At 37.6% G+C, this 21,828-nt stretch overlaps 1 protein-coding gene across 1 annotated transcript; it reads left to right on the top strand.

The window, feature by feature from the left end:
- The first annotated feature begins 10,268 nt into the window (after positions 1-10,268).
- LOC143420522 (uncharacterized) lies at positions 10,269-14,934 on the top strand. Its single transcript, XM_076888703.1, has 4 exons — positions 10,269-10,398; positions 11,665-11,788; positions 11,980-12,057; positions 13,619-14,934. Exons 1-4 carry the CDS (start codon positions 10,317-10,319, stop codon positions 13,638-13,640), a joined length of 306 nt encoding a protein of 101 aa, XP_076744818.1. The 5' UTR covers positions 10,269-10,316; the 3' UTR covers positions 13,641-14,934.
- The last annotated feature ends 6,894 nt before the right edge of the window (positions 14,935-21,828 follow it).

Genomic DNA, 21,828 nt, shown 5'->3' with positions numbered 1-21,828 from the left:
TAAAGTTTAAAAAAAAAAAAAAAAAAGTTAAACATTGGCAGCCTGAACTATGAGCTTGGCTGGCGCTGGACTCATGTGCAGACTGATTCCCTGAAGAATGAATTCCAAGTGAAACCAGATATCAGTAAAGTACATTTTTAAAGCAGTATTATGTGAATATATGTCATATTCTATACAATTGGAATTAGTTTTTGAAACCAAATGAGTCACCTCCTGGTAGGCATGATTAATAATGCAAATAAACATTTGCATTTTTGTTGTTTTGTTTCTTACCTGTTCCTGCTTAAACCCTATAGCACTGCTGGATCTGGAGTGGTCTATAATAAGTCAAGCAGCTTAACTCGTATTTCATTCAAGGGAGACCTGAAGAGAATAGCAGTCTTGTAAGTTTTGTACAAAATGACAGAGAATCTGCTGGGAAACCTACTACAAGCAATTCGATTTTGAACAATTTGGAGGGTTTTTTTTACTGTTATAACAAGTCATTTATTAGGCCTCAGTTAGACAGGCCTATTGGGTTGTGAAAGCTTGCTGGAGGTTGTTAATAGTCACTAGGTGAAATTGGTCGTAAAAAGGGTGCTAGACCAAAAACGTCCTTGCGATTGCTCGTGGTTGCTAATACACTGCCGCAGTAGTTTGCATGGAACCCAGTGAAAACAGATATCTTGTCATGCAATTATTCACTAACTTACCACCAAGTGGTTGTAAAACGTAAAAAAAATTGCAGCCACTTGTCAACTGGACTATGCGGTCACTGTCTGGTCAATAGACCTGCATGATTGCTCTCAGACACCATTTTGGTAATCCCCAATCTCCAGTAACTACTTGGAACCGTTCCAGGGATACTTTTCCATGAAATCAGTGGTTGCCGGGCAGTCATGTAGTCTCAGTCACAGGTCACTGGTCACTAGGCCTCGTGTCTCAGGTGAAGTGGAAATCCAACGTCCTTACACTGCCTTTGTTGATTTTTTTAACGGTAAGATCAAAACTTCCCTCAAAACTAAGAATGTAGCTTGAATGTTTTATGAAGTCTAACTACTTTCGACCAGCTATTAAACAATATTAAAGCTAGGCAAAAAGGCAATTTTGAATCCTTTAAGCCTCTTGACCTCATTACCAGCTATTCTGAGCAAAATGCTGATAAGGCCAGCTTGCAATGCCGTTTAACTGCAAGCAAACGATTAGTAGTTTATCAGTGAATATTAGCATCTTGCTATCTAAAGACAAAAATGCTTTTTTGTGGCACTAGTAGAATGCTACTGCTGGGGTTGAATGAAATTCAGCCAAATGACCAAAACTACAGTTCCTCTAGTGGCCACTTGAGGTTAGTGTCAAGAGCAAGTATCAGCCAGCTGTTGGGTTTTTCCACTTAGCATATTTTGTTAGATTGCTGCTAGCCAAATTTAGAACATCTATAATCACAGTTAATTAAACCTTGTTAACAAGCTAGCACACTGGCATTAGGTTATTGTTTCCCATATCTACCCCTTTGTCTAAAAATATATATAGCCACACCCAAAATCCAAACATGAAGCCTCAAAAAAGAGAAAAAAATAGGCTTTTGTGGTCAGGAACAAGGGTGCTATTGTTGCTCACTGTAAGCTGTATTTAACATCTGAAATACTTTAAGTAGGCTATAGTCTGTCTTTTTATTAAGACTGAGGTGGAAACGATTAATTATGACAACAAATTGCTAAACTTAACTTTGACTTAAGTCTGCACTCAAATTGTATGAACTGTATGAATTAATGCAACTTAAGCCCTTTGAGCTGTAGTTCTTTGTTTTCCTCATTTTTGCTGACAAGTTAATTAGTGACTTGCTCTCACTCACTTGTGAAAGGAAGGCATGTGAAAGGAATGTGGGGAGGTTTTGTTTGTGTATCCTTTTTCTGTGACGCGCACATCTACCTTGTACAAGTGTAACAAAATAACCAGAGGATAGGAAAGTCAAAATCCCCAACATGGCTCAACTTCACCATGTTTCTTACACAGCATATTTGAAAAGTCCCTAGAAGAAATAGTTCAGCTCAAGGAAGCTTATCTTACTGGCACCTATTTTAGATTTTGTTGTCTTATCAGAGATTAGAATGTTAAACAGTTACTCTTTTGCAAAAAGTCCCGTACTTCACCACACCGAATGGGTAAACTGTGAGTAAATGACCTAGCTTTAATTCAGTGGGTTGAACAAAAAAATACCTAAAAATGTGAGGAACTAAAGCATCAGAGGCTCAAAAGTAATTGGACGAATTAAATAACTGAAAAGAAAATGTTCATTTCTAATACTTGGTTAAAAACCCTTTGCTTTGCGATGACAGTCTGAAGTCTTGAACTTCATGCTGAGTGACATGCACCTTATGGTTAACTTGGATATCAATATGCCTACCTCCTGAAGAGTGTTGTTCACTTGGTTTGCTGATGTGAAGGGGTTTCTCTTCACCATGGAAATGATTCTGCGATCATCCACTGTTGTCTTCCGTGCTTTCTTTATTTCTCAAGATGTACCAACCTGCAGCAGCTTTCACTTGCTGTTTGTTGTTTGGGGGCGTTTCTGTCGGAGGTTTCGTCTTCAACAGGTGGAATGTATATTCAATGGGGTAAGATCAGATGACTGACTTAACCATTCAAGAATATTCCACTTCTTTGATTTAATAAACTCCTAGGTTGCTTTGGCTGTGTGTTTTGGGTCCTTGTCCATCTGTATTATGAAATGCCGCCCAATCAATTTGACTGCATTTAGCTGGATTGGAGCAGACACTAAACACCTCAGAATTCATTCAGCTGCTTCTGTCCTGTGTCACATCATCAATAAACAGTTATTTTTGTCCTGTATATATGTAAAGTGAAGACTATCAATAACACATCAAGCATCCTTTTTTTTCTTCTTAAATTTCAGGGAAATGGGCAGTAAATTGCAGGCTGCAAACAGTGGTAGATCTTGTTCTCTTAAATACTCATGTCCCAAAATTGTGCACTGTGAAAGGTAAACTAAAAATATGTACAATTAGCCAGTAGCAAAATACCTGTTTCCTTGCTTTTCAGTGTCAAAATTGACGGTGACAGTAGCTTTTTAACATCATAAAAGTTCTTTGAATGCATTGACCATAAATAAATATGTCCCCAAATGTTAGGTTTTCGGCTACAATAGCAAACATAATAGTCAAGCTTAAAAAGTAACAGAAACAAATTTAACATACTTAGCATACAAATCATGAATTCAGGCAAACTGTGAGCTGATGTTATGGGCTATGAAGCCTTTGAGTAAACTGTAACAACTTTCTCTTTGTAGTTTAAGTAACTTTAAACTGCTTTTGGCACTCAGCTTGATGACAAAAAACAAGCAAATACAAACCCTTTCACTGACTATTTTGTTTTATATGCCATACCAAAAAGGTATGACATTTTGAACTGCTAGTGTTACAGCACTCGGTGATGCAACTCCACAACAGACTTTTAAATGGCATACAGTTATGTTACTTTGACAAAGGTCATGCATGCGGAAGTTGCATTTCCAGCAGTGGGAGATAATATATTTAAAGTCAGTGAGCAATGACAGGCAAAGCAAAGTTTTGACGTTAAACTGGTTTGACTTTGGACTTAATATCTTCAAAAGAATGTATTAGATAACCCGAGGACTGTGATAGCCTTATGAAATACATTTTATAATTTCTTCCTTGAGAAAGTCTTTTTTTGTTTGTTACACTGGCTGGTTGCATTTCCTTTTATGAGTCATTAGAAGGCTGATGTGCAGCGACACCTCTGTGACACATTTTCATGCACATGTCAAAATTTACATCTTCTTGGCTCAGGTATTCCTAACCGTAACACCCCTATTCTGTCACAGCAACCCTCTTCATCTCATTCTACATTGCATCCATCAATTTTCTTCTGTAGTCTACCTCTTTTTCATTTGCCTGGCAGCCCCATGCTGAACATCCTTTGTCCAATATGTCCACTATTCCTCCTCTGTGCATGTCTCACTCAAACTGAGCTGTCCCTCTAATCTGATCATTTCTAAACTTACTAGTTTTGGTCGCTCCCAGTCAAAATCTTAATGTCTTCAACTCTACCACCTCCAGGTTTCTTTTTTTTTTCTGCACCGCTATCTTCAAACTGGATATGGCAGTGTAGGTCTTGTACCATCTTCTACATTTTCCTGTTACGCCTGTGTTGTCATTTACACGCATGCTTGGATTTACTTTCATTCCTCTTCTCTTCAGTGCATACCTCCACCTCTTCAAGCTCTCTTCCACCTTCACCCTACCCTCACTACAGTGCAATATTGTCTGCAAACATCATAGTCCCTTGAGATGCCTGCTTGTACTGTTAACCTGTGCATTTCCACTGCAAACAAGAAGGTGCCCAAAGCCAATACCTGATGTAGTCTAGCCCACCCTAAACCCAACTGTCACTGCTGCTGCACCACTTTCTGACTATCCTCATACATGTCCTGCACCACCCTCCCTGTTCCTGATTTCCCCATGCAGTACCATAGTTCCTCTCTTGGCACCCATATCAAATTCAAATAAATTCAATTCAATTTTATTCATAATGTGCAATGTCACAACAACAGTCACCTATAGGTGATTTATATTGTAAGGTAAAGATCTTACAGTTATATAGAGAAGACCGCAAAAATCAGGTGAGCGCCTATGAGCAAACACTCCCAGTGACAGTGACAGTGGGAAGGAAAAACTCCCTTTTAACGGGAAGAAATCTCTGGCAGAACCAGGTTCAGGGAGGGCAGCCATCTGCTGCGACTGGCTGAGGTCTTTGTTTTCTCTACAACCAGAAAAGACACAGTGAAACTTCTTTTGACCTTCTCTGTACATTATGATGAACTCAAAGCAAGCACCACATATGTAAAGATCTTTCTCAGTATGACGCTATACTGCTGTTCACTGATCATCACCTCTCTTCTTAACCTAGTTTCAGTAACTTTTTCCCATAGCTTCATGGTACGACTCATCTCCTTTAACCCTACGTACTTACGAAAGCTCTTAAAATCACACCTTTTCTTGAACAGTAATAGTAACAGTGCCCTTCTTCTTCATTCCTCAGGCATTCTCTCATGTGTTAAAAAGTCTGATCCAAACATCTGCTGGCCTCAAGCCACAGATATGTTAACAGGAAGAGACGCTTTTGCGTCTTCACCCTTTTCATAGCTGCCCTCACATCCTCCTTCCTAAGCCCCCGCACTTCCTGAGTAACTAATGTTCCTTCATCTGTCCTCCCCTCTTATTTACAAATCAGTCTTTACAACTTCTTAACATGTGTAGAGCAAAATGTAAAAATGTCTGAAACTCATGTTAATCAAAGACCTTATGTCAGACATCAAATCTTAATCTTAAATGCTAGTCATTCCAGGGTTTGGGCCTCATTTGTTCAGAAAATAACAATAAGTAAATAGTTATAGTTATAGTCTATAGAGGGAGGTCTGGGCCTCTTTGCTTAGGCTGCTGCCCCCGCGACCCGGCCTTGGATAAAGCGGATGAAGATGGATGGATGGATGGATGGAAATAGTTTAAATACTTTCCATTAGATCTCATGGAATCCAGAGAACACTGTGACCGACAGTTCAACTATTCCTAAATAAAATGTATGTTCTATTTGTAGCACAGCCTGGAGGAGCTAAAAATAGCAACTGCTGAAGACAGTATATTTTGATCACATGCAACAATATGCCAGTCTACTATTTCCTTGTTGGTGATGCAACTACACGGGGAAAAACATAACAGAGATTAAAGTGCAGGTGAAAACAATCCTGTCAAAGTTTGCATGTACTTTGAGGTCATTTGGAAGTTTAAACATGTTTTTATGTGTTGACAAATTCAAAAGGTGCCCTTTAAAAAAATACATTTTTAAATTTCCTAGAAAGATCACACTTAGCTAAGTGAAAGTATTCATTCAACAGTGGTTGCAATCTAATCTTTTGACGTTGTATATTGCCCCTTGGAAAAATGTTTTCAGGCAATAATTTTGCACACGTAAATATGACAGGCGGCTTCTGTTGATCCGACACACACATAAAAATATGCAATTCATGGTAACATTTAAAAAAGAACTCATAAAAGGTACAGTATTTAAATTAACAATACAGCAAAGAGTGTATGTGCCATATTGTTTTGTCTTGTATTAATAAGAGAAATGTTGAGTTCTTTTATTTTTGTATGTTACACTTAGACAGCTACAGCACCCATAAATCTGAACATATATCAGAAACCAAAAGGTTAATTGATTGTTCAGACTGAACATGTCTTTGTACTGTACATGTCTTCTACATTAACTGTTTTATTGTTAATATGTTAATATGGTGGGCAGATTGCATGTTAATTTTCTCTTTAAACAAATGGAAATGGTTAATGCAGTCAATAATTTAAATTACATACTTCAAATAAGATTTGTAACTTGGTTTTGCTGAAAAGTGTCAACTAAGCCATTAATGGTGCAGGTTGGCATGACAGCAGGCTGTGTGATACTTAGAAACACTTGTTCAAAACTTAAGCTTGTTAATCCTAATATCTACTCAGCTGATCACATGGCAGTAACTCTGTGAATTTAGTCGTGTAGACATGGTCAAGATTACGTGCTGAAGTTTGAAACTAAGCATCAGAATTGACAACAAAGAAAATTTAAATGACTTTGGCACATTTCCCACACTTTATCATTTTTACCACAACCATTGCAGAGAATAGTCTGAAAGAGAAATCAACCATGGTCATTCTTCTTCAAGCTGATAGAAAGAAAACAGTAACTCAAATAACTATTACAGCTAATGAATATATATTACATATATGAACACACGACATGTCCAAGGTTGAAGGAAATGGGATAAACGCTTCTCATTTTACAATTTCACACAAAAAGTCCATGTCAGGGAAAACAATGACTAGGAGGAGGATCCTTTCCAAAGAAAAGGATGTAATGAGGGGGGATCCCAGAGAGTAAAATCAACACTGACTGAGAACACTGAGGTCTTTTTAGGAAGGAGACTCACAATTTCTTGTTGTGTTTCCAAGTTATTGTACTGACTAATTTTCAGCTGTCAACAGTCAATTGTCTAGTTCTGGTTGTATTGGTTGTATTGGTTGTTTTGTTGTATTGGACAACATGACGTTGTGGCCGTTTTCCCGAGGTACTAAGCCAAGATACTCATGGATCTTTGTTGTTTTATCATGAAAAGTGGGTTCTGACATTCACTAGTCTTCGACTTCCCTCTTTCTCCTTAAAATACAGTTTTAGTGTGCTGGTTACCATCCAACTGCATTTCTTCAGTCTGAGTGGCATTGCTGTAGATCTTAGTGGTATGGTTCAGTGAATCAATGTCTTATTCACTCATGACATACACCTTAATGTCATCCACATAGAGGAGGTGGCTAATGATTGTAGCATTCCCTAGCGGGTATCCTTAGCCAGTCTTGATAATGATCTGGCTGAGGGGATTCAGGCACATGCAGAAAAGCAGTGGGGATACAGCATCTCCTTGGTAAATCCTGTGCTGTTGGTTTGAAGTTGGGCTCTAGTGTTGTTGCCACATCCCCATTAAATTCCTGATGAATGCTCTTATGATCCTGTTGATCTTGTACAGTTCTAGGCATTCCACGATTCATGTGAGAGGCATTGAGTAATAGGTTTTATTGTAATCAATCCAGGCGGGGCACAGGTTGGTCAGTCTGGTCTTACAGTCTCCTTGGGGATGAGGACTACCCAGCCTTCAGTTAGCCATTCCAGGTGTATCTCATCCATTAGCTGCTGGTTCATTTGTGGTGCCAGATGCTCATGGAGTGGAGTTATCTTTTTTAACCAGTAGGCATGAATCATATCAAGGCTTGGTGCTGTCCTGCTCTTCGTGCTTGAGACTCTGTCTTGGATATCTTCATCTGTGATGGTTACTGGATCCTGTTCGGGGAGGTTGCTTTGGTCTACTCTTAGCTCTACCAGCCATCGAGCATTGTTGTTATGAGTTGCATCTTTCTGTTCTTCCATTATTGCTATCTCCAGCTGTTCTCATATTCCTCAACTGCCACTGAGAGTACACCTTTAGTACACCTTTAGTTTAGTGGAGGAATTCTGGTTTATTCTCCTGGCTTCTTTCTCTCTGGTATACCTGTTCAATCTGTCCAAGACTGACATGGAAATTCTGTCTGATGATACACAGTTAGGTCCTTACATATTTGCACACTGAAAAAGTTTTGTCTTTTTATCCGTATACTGAAAGTGTTCCAAAATGTTCCAGTTATTGTTATATAATAGACATGAACATAATGTGTAGACTCCCGGCTTTCATTTGAGGGTATCCGGATTCAAATTGGATGAAGAGTTTAGGAGTTTCTGCTCCTTAACATGGGCCACCCTCTTTTCAAAGGGACCGAAAGTAATTTGAAAATTGACTCACAGGCTATTTCCTGGGAAGAGGTGAGTAATTCCTTCTTATTTGTCTGACTCTATGCCATTGTTTAAATCACAGTTAAAGACTTTATTTAATCTTGCTTTTCCATCTAGCTAATATTTTGTGTGTGTTGACACATTTTTATCTATTATGCTTTGTTAATTACTTTTATGTATTATGATTGTCATGGTTTTATATTTAATACGTGCTGGGTCCTTTCTCTTTTCCCTCTCCCATCTCCCTTATCCTATCATATTTTGTCAAGCACCTTGGTATAGCCTTGGTTTTTTTAGTATGCTTTATGAATAAACTTTATTATTATTATTATTATTATAAATTATAAAAATTTGTAAATTATAAATTAGGAAGGTAAAAGGCCTGGAGCGGATTTGAGGTGTAGTGCTTGCATGTGGAAGATTTTGCTGTGAACAGACAACGTGCGGTCTACATGTAGGTAAAACAAGCCATCCTTAAGTTGCGAAAACAGGAAGAAAAAAAAACATCAGAGAAATTACTATAATAGTAGGCGTGGCGAAATCTACAGGTTGGTACATCTTGAGTAAGAAAGAAAGCAATGGTGAACTCAGCAATGGAAAAAGACCTGGACATCCATGGAAGACATCAGTGGTGGATGATCGCAAAATCATTTCCATGGTGAAGAGAAATCCCTTCACAACAGCCAACCAAGTGAACAACACTCTTCAGGAGGTAGGCATATTGATATCCAAGTCAACCACAAAGAGAAGATTTTGTGAAAGTAAATACAGAGGGTTCACTGTAAGGTGCATGCTACTCATAAGCTGCAGTAAAGGCCTGGCAGAGCATTAAAAAGGAGGAAAACCAGCATATGGTGATCACCATGAATTCAAGACTTCAGGCTGTTATTGCCATCAAAGGGTTTTAAACCAAGTATTAGAAAAGAACCTTTAATTTCAGTTAATTAATTTATCCAATTACTGTTGTGCCCTCGAAATACAGGGATTGTGTTAAAAATGTTTTAGTTCCTCTCCTTTTTGTTCAGTCTGCTGAATTAAAACTAAAAATGTGTGCCTTGACTGCATCTGAGTTGTTTCATTTAAAATTAATTGTGGTTATGTCCAGAACCAAAACTGGAAAAAGTTGCCTATGTCCAAATATTTATGGACCCCACTGTAAAACATGTAAATGTGCGAAATATGTACAAAAATAACACATCAGAAAAGGGGCGAAGAGTTTTTCATGGTAGAATTTCTACTCTAGAGCTCTAATCTAGACCTCAAAGGTTTCAGGGGTTTGGAGATTACATTAGGTGCCAAGGTTAGGAAAATACACTTTGATCTTAATCTTAAATTATTTGCTGAGTCGACAAAGAACAAAGGTTGCGTCAGTCTGTGTGAAGGAAGCAAATATACTTGTACATGCACCAAGGAGAATATTAAGGGAAATTAAAATTTTAAGAGGAAGTTGACCCAAAACAGAATGATCAACATTTATGCACAGTTAAATATTGCCCTTAAGTAATAAGTTACTGAATAACACAGAAAAAAGCTCATTCTAAGTCCTCCCTCCAAATCTCCCAAAGTTTTCTTACCTAAACAATACTTACTAAAGCTCAATCTTCACACCTATTCCTGGACTTTAACAAAAGCCAAGAGTTCTTTTCTAAAGCAAATGCAAATGACTGTAATTGTATATGCATCACGATTAAACTTCTTTGGGGGACGTTTCAGGGAAACTTAACCTACTGAGTTTACAGAAAAAAAAAGTGTGTTCCGCATTTATACCGTGTTAAATATTGTCCTTGTGTAATAATGTCACTGAATAACACACAAAAAGGTGATTCTAAGCCCTCCCTCTAAATCCCCTGAGTATCCTAAATAATACTTGTGGCAGCTTCACACATGTTCCCGGACTTCAACAAGACCCACAACTTCCTGCGTTCAGTTAAAAAATGACGTTACTTTGTAATCTTATGCTGGGATTTTGTTCCCTTGCCATCATCATGACAAGAAAACATATATGTCAAGGTGCAGGTAAGCTTTTTTTGAAACATTCTTAGATTATAATGATAAGACTAATGTTTTTTTTCCCAGCTTAGTGAGTTATGCAAATTCTATTATCCTGATTTAACTCAGCAGAATGCCTTGAGAAACTATTTGTTTAAATCTAAATTAAAATATGGATGCAATAGAAGCATATATAATGAGAAAAGCTGCTTGTGGTGACAGCGCCACAGACCTTTGGCTCATATCCTCTTTGGTTGGTCAGACTGCTAAAATTGTGCAGTAGTTTTTGCTTGGTTTCTTATGCCTTTAGGTTGCTTTTAATATGATGTGATATTTATTATGTGTTGTTAATGCTTGTTGCACGTTTGGAGTATATAATTACTGTACCTTTGTTGTTATCAGGGTTACTGCTCATAAATAACATATCACCATGGTCATCACATGATAATTATTTATTATTTATTTATTTATTTTATTTAGAAAGAGGGGCAATACATATTAATGAACATGTTAACAAATGTAAATATGCCAGATTATAGCCTTGGGCTAATTTCCATCTGCAGACCCTCTGGCAGGTTGGTGTTACACACAAGTTAGTAAAAGCATACAGAGACACATACATATGACAAATCAGATGTAGGGTCAGAAATTGATTTGGAGCACATGAATTTGCACTATTACTCAAAAAATGAATGCAATTCACCAGATTTGGTGCAAACAAGCACAAAAAATGCCAAACAAAAAAGAGCAGACCGACATTGTCAGCTACTATCTGATGAGAGTCAAACAGAGCTAAAAGAAGAGCTTGCCATCACCAGTGTGTGAATGTGTGTGTGAATGGCTGAATGGCTGAATGTAGTGTAAAGTGCTTTGGGGTCCTTCGGGACTAAGTAAAGCGCTATACAAATGCAGGCCATTTACCATTTAAATATACTCACAGTTGCCAGAACACCAGACAAAATACTCCACTGAGTTCATTCAGTATCACAGATGTCCATAACAAAGTCTTTATGGATGTTATCTTAAAGTTAGACATTTACTGACAAAAGCAATTTTTGTGCAATTTTGACTCTAAAAAAAATGCTTCATTTGTATTTTATTATCACCCAGTTTGGACTTTCTGATTGCAGAATTATTTTGTTTCTTATCTTTGCTAGTCTAATGCTGATTGCAAAGGTCATAAAGAACCTCCTAGACTACTATTTTGTCCAAACAGAGCACGTGTGACAACACATGTTGATTCAAATATAAGCTGACCTTTTAACCCATGTGTGCATGTTTATGTTTGTACAGGGCAACAGGGCTGCTGTACATCATACACCAAACCCCGTGCTGTGAACATTATTCTGAGACATAGACAAAAGGTGGAGCTTTGCTGGAAGCAGGGTATTACCGAATGGTGTAACATTGAAGCCGTGTAAGATAAAACTCTTTTGTGCTTTTCTGGCTGTGATGCTGAACTAGAGTTCCTTATATCATTTCCCCTCCATGCCCTTGGTTTTCTTTCAAGATGACCTTATTCCCAAGTGTTTCAAATTTCCAATCCTTCAGCCTTACAACTGAAGTTGTAATGTTAACAATTTTATGTTCTGTCCGTTTTTCCTCAAGTGTGCTTAAGTGGAGACACCGGTACATATGTGTGGATCCTAAACCTCGCAAGATGCACAAACTCGTTGAACGCTTGTGGTAATGTGGACACACACACACACACACACACACACACACACACACACACACACACACACACACAAGATGCACAAACCTCTTGAGTGGCCTGTAACCAGTGTTGGGCAAGTTACTTTGAAAAAGTAATTAATTATAGTTACTAGTTACTTCTTCAAACTAACTGAGTTAGTAACTGAGTTACAATATTCTAAAAGTAATTAATTACTTGAAAAGTAACTATTGTGTTACTTTGAAAAAAATGTTTAACCCTCTGGGGTCCAGGGTATAATTGGCCATTTTTAACTACTTTTGATTTTCCCTCCACATTTCACCTTTAAAAACTATTTACTTTGCCTTGTTTGGTATCATTCTTTTCAACACAACCTCACGTGTCTGAATTTACAGTTATGTTTTCATTTTGACATACTGTATTAACACAATTGATCTAAAATCAGACAAAAAACATAAAATCAGAGTAGAAAAAGTTATATTTTTTACTGTAACAACCACAAATATCTTTAATGAATCATATTTCATAACTTTAAATGCAAATATAAATTGTCAATTTTAAAATCCTATGCACAAGTTTTGAAAACAAAGTTATTTTCATCCATTTACCTTTTACCTTGATTTTTTAAATAACCATTTCAAACTATTTACAGAACAATCAGCTGTTCTGCATTCAATAAGATGCCACACAAATTATTTGTGCCACTCCAAAAAAAAAATTTCTGTCCACTATGAAGGAGAACATCACAGCCTGATACCTGCAGGCCTGACAGCAGGTATCACTCCTGTTTCTACCTGGAGACAGCAGTCGCCTCATTGTTCTGACACACAACACAAAACTATCCACAACACTACACACTAACTACACAAGACAACACATTAACTACACACTCCAAACACGCTAAACATCACAAATCTCTCACATCTCAAAATTCGCTCTCTCTCTCTTTTTCTGCTCTCTCTCTCTCTCTTGATAGTGCTGTCCTTAGACAGTAAACGTGATGAAACTATTGAAGAAAAAATGCTGCGTATACTGTCTAAGGACAGCGCTAGCAAGCACTCTCTGCTTATGACCAAAAAAAAAAGCAGAGAGGTGATATATACCAATTTAAAAACTGGTATATTTCACCTTGTTGCTTTGTCTTTAAGTGGTCGTGTGACTGGCTTACCACGACTACTTTAATCTTCCTCAGTCAAACAGCAGCACTCATGCGATTGTTTTGCCCCCTTAGCTCCAGGTGTTGTGCTAGACAGTGATCGTGATTACCGTCCGCGGGAGCACCCAGCTGCTTAAAGCTGTAGCGTCCAAATTACTTACAGCTACTTCCGTGCAACTGATATAAGATATAATAATAAGAAACCAAAAGGAGGAGATTTTTCTTTGTATTGGGACTTTTCATTCAAATGTATTCACAGTCACTGAAAATATAGCTTTTCAGAAATACAGATCATTGTAATATCACAAGTCTACAAAAACAAAACACATTTTAATTGCTTCTTGAACAAGAACATTGTATGCTGAACAAGGACCTAAAGATAAAAATTTAATTGTGATTGTTTTCTATCTATGCAGCAACAGGAGAAAGAATGGCTAACTTCCCAGGAAGAAGAACAGTATCTGAATATCTGCACAAATATTAATTAATATATCCTTGCTACAATTAGCATGCCTATATAGCACTTATTCTCAAAATGTGTTTTGTACATGTTTTAGCTAAACAAACTAAACAAAGTTTTATTTATATTATAATAACAATATCTGAGGGCTGAGGCCAGATCAAGATGATTAGTTGCTCTTTGTTTGGTGCTTTGTACATGTAAATGATGAAGTGAAGTGTTGAAGTGATGTTATTTTGATGGTTTCAAACAAACTGCATAGCTAAAAACTGGGAAAAAATGTCCACAAATATGTTATGCTAGCATGACATTGTGACACCCCTTTCTCTCATTCCTGTTATACTCAGTCATTTATAAACTATTAACCTTCAGAGACTCAAAAGATCACAAAAACGATAAGCAAAGAGAGTAATTTTATACCATATATCTTATTTGCCTTTCAGACATGAACAACAGCAATGGTAGTGTTACAATGTCATTCTTAGAACTGGCTCCAGTGTCCAAGTCGTGTTGTCATAATCTCCAACTTTAATCTCCAACTGCAATTGCTTTGACTTCATATTTCACTTTTGACATACAGATGTGAGAACAAAGAGGACTGTGATACACACATCAACAGAAAAAGGATAAGCCTTCACAAAACTATTTCTTACTCAATAACTACATGTCTTCAGGCATTTTATGGCTTCATATTGTGGAAACTGAGAGAGTTATTGGCAAAGAGAAGACAGAGGGATATCTCTGCCATCTCAATAGCCAAGAGAAATGTAAGGTAAGATTTCAGTGAGCTGATCTTATCACACACATAGGACCAGAGTATTATGACACAGTATTCATTTTAGCTGCAGAAAACACAAAGTTAATGTTAAGGTTAATGCAAATGAATTACCAAAAGAGCAAAAAGTTGCAAAAAGCAATGCAGATTCAATGTGATTGGCATTAATGAGAAGTCCATTCCACCAAAAAAGACTGAAAATTGGATTAACAGATATTTTGTTAAAAATTACCAACATCCACCAGTTCATTAATTATTTATAAATAAAGCTTTGAAAGGAGTACACAAGCCTAAGCAGAAAAAGAGTAGTTCCTGCTTCTGAGCAAGAGACTGCAATAATCTTTTTGTTTTGGAAGGTATGAAAATGTGTGTATTTTATTTTCACTGAAGTCTGTAATGTTTACATAAGCATATCAGTTACTTGCTGCATATACTCAAGCATGTGGATTTATGTTACTATTTCTGTTTTTGAGGCAGACTGCATTAAAAAGCATTGTTTGTATGTTTATTAAATTATTTTCCTGTTGCTGACTGAGTGGATTAACCTCTTATTTGATGTTTATATTTTTAAAACTGCAGAAATCACAAAATAATGGACAGTATCTCAAACTGAAAATCTGTATGTTAACTCCGAGACTGTAGTGAGCTACAGTATGAATCTGGTTTGACCCTAGATTGTAGATTTCAGAGAAACTAGTGTTTCAGATTTAAGCTGGGCATACACTGTGCAATTTTTCAGCTCCTGCTCAAACTGTACGACTGAATTGCAGGGGTTAGAAGTTCATAGGTCACGATGCATGTTCTCACACTATACGGTCCGATATCAGATATGACCTGAGTGCTCACACTGTGTGCTCATACACGACTGCACACACGCTGCACTGCCATGCTGCTCCATCTTTTTCATGTTTTTAGCATGCTTAGTGATGTTGAAGTAGCCTAGCAGTGGGAATAATTCTGCAGCAAAGGGGCAATTGTGATAGGGATAGTGTTAGGTATTTTAGTACCATGGTAGCATTTACTGGATATTGTTTTATAGTGACATTATGCAGGAAAACTCTGTCATTCAATAAGGCCCCTTTGTTTCAGTGTTTTTCTCTTTGACCCAAGAATTGATGTGTGAGAATCACAGGCTGGTACAAGGTTGAAATACCACAGAGATCACTCCCTCAGCTACATTAGTTTCTTAATCTTTTAGACGCCTGTTGAAGGCCAAATGGTTTGTTTCAGATTTCACTAATGTAAGAACTCTTCGTTTTGTGCCTTGAAAATATGTCGCTGAGATAATCACAATTGTAGCTGAACTAATAAACTACACAAAGGATGCTTCTTCACCCAAGGGCAGGAAGACGCTGCCTTATCTTGGTCTGTACTGGTTTAAACTGATAAATCTGCTGTCTCATGAATTTTACCCTCTATATAAACTGTTGTACTTGTGAATAAAGTTGAGTCACTTTGGGAAGACAATCTAAAGCAGTCTCTGTTTTCTTGTTCTCCCAAGCTGCTCCCGAGCTCGTACTAACACGCTGAATGGCATGCTTGAATATTACTTGAGAATATATTTGACTGTGTTACAGACTAAGGGACATTCTCTGCTGATAGGTGAAGGTACATTCTCTGCTGATAGACGTCCACGCCTCGGAGGAAGCCGATCCACGGAGTAGGCCCTGGAAACAGTTTCCTTCAGATAGCATGAAAATTTAGGTCCCCAAGGCAAAGTGTGGAAGAAGAAAAGGGACAGACAAAGGTAAGTAGCTCAGACAGCACAAGTTGAGGATTTGGTGTGAAAAGTCATGTGAACTTTAACAGCTCAAGAGCAAAAACAGATTCCTAGAATTCCAGAAACAAGCACTCAAGATACTAATGGTCAAAGGGACTCAGTGATAAACATGCCAACATCCTGTCATTAACATTTATGCACTAACATTTACCTCTCAATAAGATGTTGGTGCATGATTAAGTCACATGCACCCTGTTGGCACCAAGACCATGCATCAATATGGAAAAAAACACCTCTGATAGTTAACCACAGTGAAAATAAAAACAAATCCAGTGTTTCCTGGTTCTTTCCAAGCTGCTAAAATTCAAATTTGGTTATTAGATTTATGTGTAAGTGTCAAATTTCTCAAGGGGTAACCACAGCTGATGGAGCTATATGTTTAGACTTGGTACATACGGTATTTGAAGCAGGATCTTTTTGGAGACCCCAAATAGTTAGAAAACAAGAACAAATACTGATCCATTCATTCAGCTTCCTTGAATAAAATACCTGTCAGTTGTTCTGTTTTGAAAGCAAGTGCCAAAACAAATCTACTTTTTCCGTGTACGTGTGGAATGTATTTGGTATGAGAAACCTGTTGGGTTGGTAAATATGAGCATGTTGTGCTTTGCTCCAAATAACTAACAAGACTGATCTATTTTCCAGTGCCTACTAGAAATAATGATACATATTTTAATTGCAGCTTTAAGGTAATGGACAAAAAGCTTAGCTAGTGTAAAGAGATTATTTCCTATACCACCTTTATGACTGTTTTAATGTCAATTCAGTTATTTAAATATGACCTCTTTAACTGGCAAGACAATGTTATGAGCCCATACACATGTGAGGGTCGGTTTGTCTGAATTTCAAAACCACACTGTTTTATTAGTTGGCAAAATGATTTGTAGCAGTGCATAATTAATAGTCATTGACAAAGAAATCATGCACTCTGTAGGACAGGCTAATGGAAAACAAAGCAGAGGGGATTGGATATGAATGCTGGTCATTTGGCTGGTTGGTCCACCACTTTGGAAATATTTCAGTGACAATTAAATGGATCAAGATTCATTTCTAGTAAATCTTGAGTCTCCAGAAAATGAATCTTATCTCTCTACTGCATGACTTTTTGATTTTTGGGGAAAAAAATATTTCTCCCTATTTTGGGGGAGCTTTAGGGTCCCTAATAATATATCAATCATAAAATTTGACTAAACGGTGGCCTCATTGCCAGACCTGGCACACATCTGGTTGACATACACTCTGCCAAAACACCAGTCAGTCAGAAGTGCCAGCTTGATGCCAGATCTGGGCCAGACCTGTTTTCTGTAGGCCTGGGCCACATAAGCCAAGCCACAATCAAGCCAGATGTGGCATGCCATCACATAGACAGTGCCATCTATGCCAGGCCTGGCCCATATCTGGATGGCATACGTCTTATCATGTCAGAAGTCAGCCAACAGTGCCGACTTGATACCAGATCCTGGCCAGACCTGCTTGCTATGTGGGCACTAACTCACACAGAGACACAGTTACTTTACCAACTGACCCCTGACCCCTGAGCTCCTCAGTGTCCCTCAAACCTCATTCAGGGATCCACTCCTCTATTTCACTGTCACTCCCTGAAAGCTCACTGTCCTCACTTTCTGAGGACAGAGAGTGCACATTCCCTTGGTTTCCTTCCATAAAAGGTATTTACATCTATGTCCTGTAATTATGAGTAGATTGTAAAGTAAAAACATTGACTATGATCATATAAATGCACACAAACACATCTCTACAAACATATTCAAATGCATTATATTGCCTGAAGAAAAACTGGGCTAACTGCGCAGTGTTGCCTTGAGGCAACAAATGAAAATTAACAGTTTTACTGTATAAATAAATTTTAAAAAGTGGAACAAACAATCAAATATGCTTCTTAACATATTCATGCACATACAAGTATTTTTTAATATACATTTATTTCACTATAAACATGTAAAATAGTGATCTTTATCTTGCCTCCTAATGGAGATGTCTCTCATGTAGTGCCGCTTGCAGCATGTTTTTTTCTGTATAAATGCATAAAGGACGATGTCATGATGTTCAACAAAGGTTCACTTCATGAATACTAGATCTGTAAGCCAATATAATTTGGTGTTTACTGGAAATGATTGAATTTTTTTATAATCTATCAAGCTAAAAAAAAAAAACAACAACAGTAAAGCTAAAGGTGGTGAACATAGATTGCTTTGTTTGCATGTTAGTTTTGCCGTTGCACTATATTTGAGCAAAAAGTTCCAGGAGTGGGTTGATGAAAGAAAAAAAAACATTGCCTGATTTGAATATGGGCATTCCCTGTTTAAAAACTAGTGCCTTAACAGTTGGCTGGGACTTCCCTGATGTTAGCCTTCTAGTTGGCTTTTAATGTTTGTAGACAAAGTCAACGCGAGGCTAGCCTTGTATTAATGGGTTTTAAAAACACCTTTAATGTACTAACACAGCAGCAGCAGTATTACAGTCTAGACGGCTTCTGTAAAATGTTCTCCTTCATACATCTTGGGACATTGCACTAAGACTCTATACTGGCATATTTAGGTTGCACAAACCAATCAATGCCAGAATAGTGATAGAAAGAGTAAGGTTTCAAGGAAATACTCATCATTAGCTAACTGCATCCTGTCACAGAACATGACTAAGAGGCTGAACTCGAATATTTGATGGTCAAATTGATGGCTTTTGACTTCAATTGACCCATTTTTATAACTTGTTAATGATACAGCGCATTAAGATCTTACATTTTGGTGTTTTATTAAGCTAAGCTAGCCCTGACATAGCATGGCATAGCTCACACATGGTGAGAACTTGCACATCCTTCTTTATATAATATATACAGTGCTCAGCATAAATGAGTACACCCGCTTTAAAAAGTACAAATTTAATGAGCTGCTCAATGAACAAAAGAACAATTTCCAAACTTTTCACAAGGCTGAGTTTTATTGAACATTTGTTTAACTCCATAACATGAAATTAAGGTTAATATTATAACTTAGATCACAAAATCTTCAGTTTTAACCAAATTGGTTGACACAAAAATGAATACACCCCGCAACAAAAACTGCTACATCTACTATTTTGTATGACCACTGTGATTTTCAAGGACAGCACCAAGTCTTCTAGGCATGGGATGAAGAAGCTGGCGACACATTGCAACATCTATCTTTCTCAATTCTTCCAGAATAACCTCTTTTAGAGCCTGGATGCTAGATGGAGAGTGATGCTCAACTTGTCGCTTCAGAATTCCCCACAGGTGTTCGATTGGGTTCAGATCAGAAAACATACTTGGCTGTTCATTCACCTCCACCCTGTTCTTCTTCAGAAATGCAACAGTAGTTTTAGATGTGTGTTTTGGATCATTGCCTTTTTTTGGAAAAGTGCACAACGACCAAGTGCACGGAGTGATGGCAGCATCTTCTTCTTCAGAATAGAGCAGAACATTGTTGAGCTCATGATACCATCAATGAAATGCAGCTCCCCAGTACCAGCAGTACTTGTATTTTTACTCAGTTGTATATAGTATTTGTATTTGTATTCTATTTTTATCTTATTGTATATTTATTTTTATTTTATTCTACTGTATATAGTATTTTATTTTATTCTATTCTGTACAGTTGTGTACTGTATTTATTCTTATTGTATTCTAATTTTTGCCTCATAACTTTTGCACTGTCCACTTCCTGCTGTGACAAAACAAATTTCCCACGTGTGGGACTAATAAAGGTTATCTTATCTTATCTTATCTTATCTTACTCACTTAGCCCCACATAAGGACTGCCACCACCATGTTTCACTGTAGGCACCATGCATTTCTCTTTGAAATCCTCACCTTTACGACGCCATACAGTTTTGAAACCATTAGTTCCAAAAACAGTGATCTTTGTCTCATCACTCCAGAGTATATAGTCCCTGTAGACTTCATCTTTTTCAGCATGGGCCCTAGCAAATTCTAGCCATGATTTTTTGTGCATGGGCTTTAGGAGAGGCTTCCTTCGTGGACATTACCCATGCATGCCATTCCTCTGCAGTGTGCGCTGTATGGTGTCACAGGAAACGGTCACTCCAGTTTGGCTTTCTACCGCTTTAGCTAACTGCAGTGAACTTCCATGGTGATTTTCTTCAACCCTTCTCATCAGGAGACACTCCTGTCGAGAGGTTAACATCCGTGGACGGCCTGGACGTCTCTGTAAGATGGTTGCACTTCCATCTTTCTTAAATTTCTGGATCACTTTTGCTACAGTATTTTGGCTGATATGTAAACCTTTGCCGGTCTTCTTGTAGTCCTCACCTTTTTTGTGTAAAGAAATGATTTCCTTTCTTGGATTTTGTGACATTTCTCTTCTATGTGGAGCCATTGCTGACAGCATGAAATGGGAAGAGCTTTTCTTTGTTAAGCCACCTGTCTGCTGGACACCTCTTAAATGAATCATTAGACCCCCTGTGGTTGAATTCCTTTTAATTTGAATTTTGTAGTCTTAAACTGTGGCTTTTCTCTATAGACTATAATTGGGGTGTACTCATTTTTGCGACATGGGCGTGAATGAATTTGTTAGAAAAATCTAATTCATTCACAAATCTTGTTTGCAATCAATGCCCCGCATTTGTGAGAGTATTTTGTAGTATAGTATCTCGTGGAAAATGTTGACTCTCAAAGGAAACTAAAGGTTTTCTGACAAATGTAGTGGGGTGTACTCATTTATGCTGAGCACTGTACTTGGGATTTGTAGACAACTATTGCACTGACCATTGTTTTTGCTACATTTGGAATACTTCTGGTTATTTCTTTATGTTAGGATGAAGAAGAAGCTCCTATATTAGCTCTTAATTGGCTGACTGTTAAATATAAAATTGAAAATCATTCCCCTCATGTAAAGGGTCTCAAATAATCAGGCCCCATTATATCTTAAAGATCTCATAATGCACTGAGCATTTCTTTTCTCAGCCTTTTTCGCTTCCCGTGTGATTTTACTGCATTTAATCATTAATAATCATTTAACTCTCTCTCTCTCTCCATTCTTCCTTCCTTTGCGCTCTTCTCTTTCTTCTCACTATTATGGGGTTTTTGCCCTAAAAAATAAATCATACCTGTCAGTACAATATAATTCTTCAGATCTATTCATCAAAATACAATAACGTGCTATCTGGAAGGTAACTCTTATAGATAACAGGCAACTCTTGGTTTATATTTAACTAAACAGATCACAATTTACTTAGAGAATGTACATTAAAAGATAGGTTTACAGTGTGCAGCGAGTAAGGTGACACAATCCCAAAAAAATAGTTTCAAACAAGTACCTACAAAGTAGGTAAAAGGTCATCTGTGGGCTGGTAAACCGGTTTCAGGCAGGTGAATAGACGACAGACATGCAGAATCAGCAGAACCATGCACACTGCTAAAGAGTCTTATGTAAACTGCCTGCATAGTGGTGTAGTTTTCCTTGATGGGCCTAAACACTGTTTTAAAACATTTAAAATGAAACAGCCAGAAAATTCGAACATTAATGATTTGGCGGAAACACGGAAAATGACCGGACTCATTTCTTCCTCGGACAAATACCTGAAAACCAAGAGGTGATGCTGAAGCAAATCAGCCAAA

Source organism: Maylandia zebra, linkage group LG9 (genome assembly GCF_041146795.1).
Source record: "Maylandia zebra isolate NMK-2024a linkage group LG9, Mzebra_GT3a, whole genome shotgun sequence".
NCBI classification, from domain to species: domain Eukaryota; kingdom Metazoa; phylum Chordata; class Actinopteri; order Cichliformes; family Cichlidae; genus Maylandia; species Maylandia zebra.
The sequence above is the reverse complement of the archived record's forward strand: the minus strand, read 5'-3'. Positions and strand labels throughout refer to the sequence as shown.

Excerpts from the sequence above, each read along its gene's own strand:
- LOC143420522 (XM_076888703.1), top strand. The coding sequence starts at position 10,317 with ATGACGTTACTTTGTAATCTTATGCTGGGATTTTGTTCCCTTGCCATC. Across the intron at positions 10,399-11,664 it reads ACATATATGTCAAGGTGCAG|GGCAACAGGGCTGCTGTACA; the intron begins GTAAGCTTTTTT and ends ATGTTTGTACAG. Across the intron at positions 11,789-11,979 it reads TGGTGTAACATTGAAGCCGT|TGTGCTTAAGTGGAGACACC; the intron begins GTAAGATAAAAC and ends TTTTTCCTCAAG.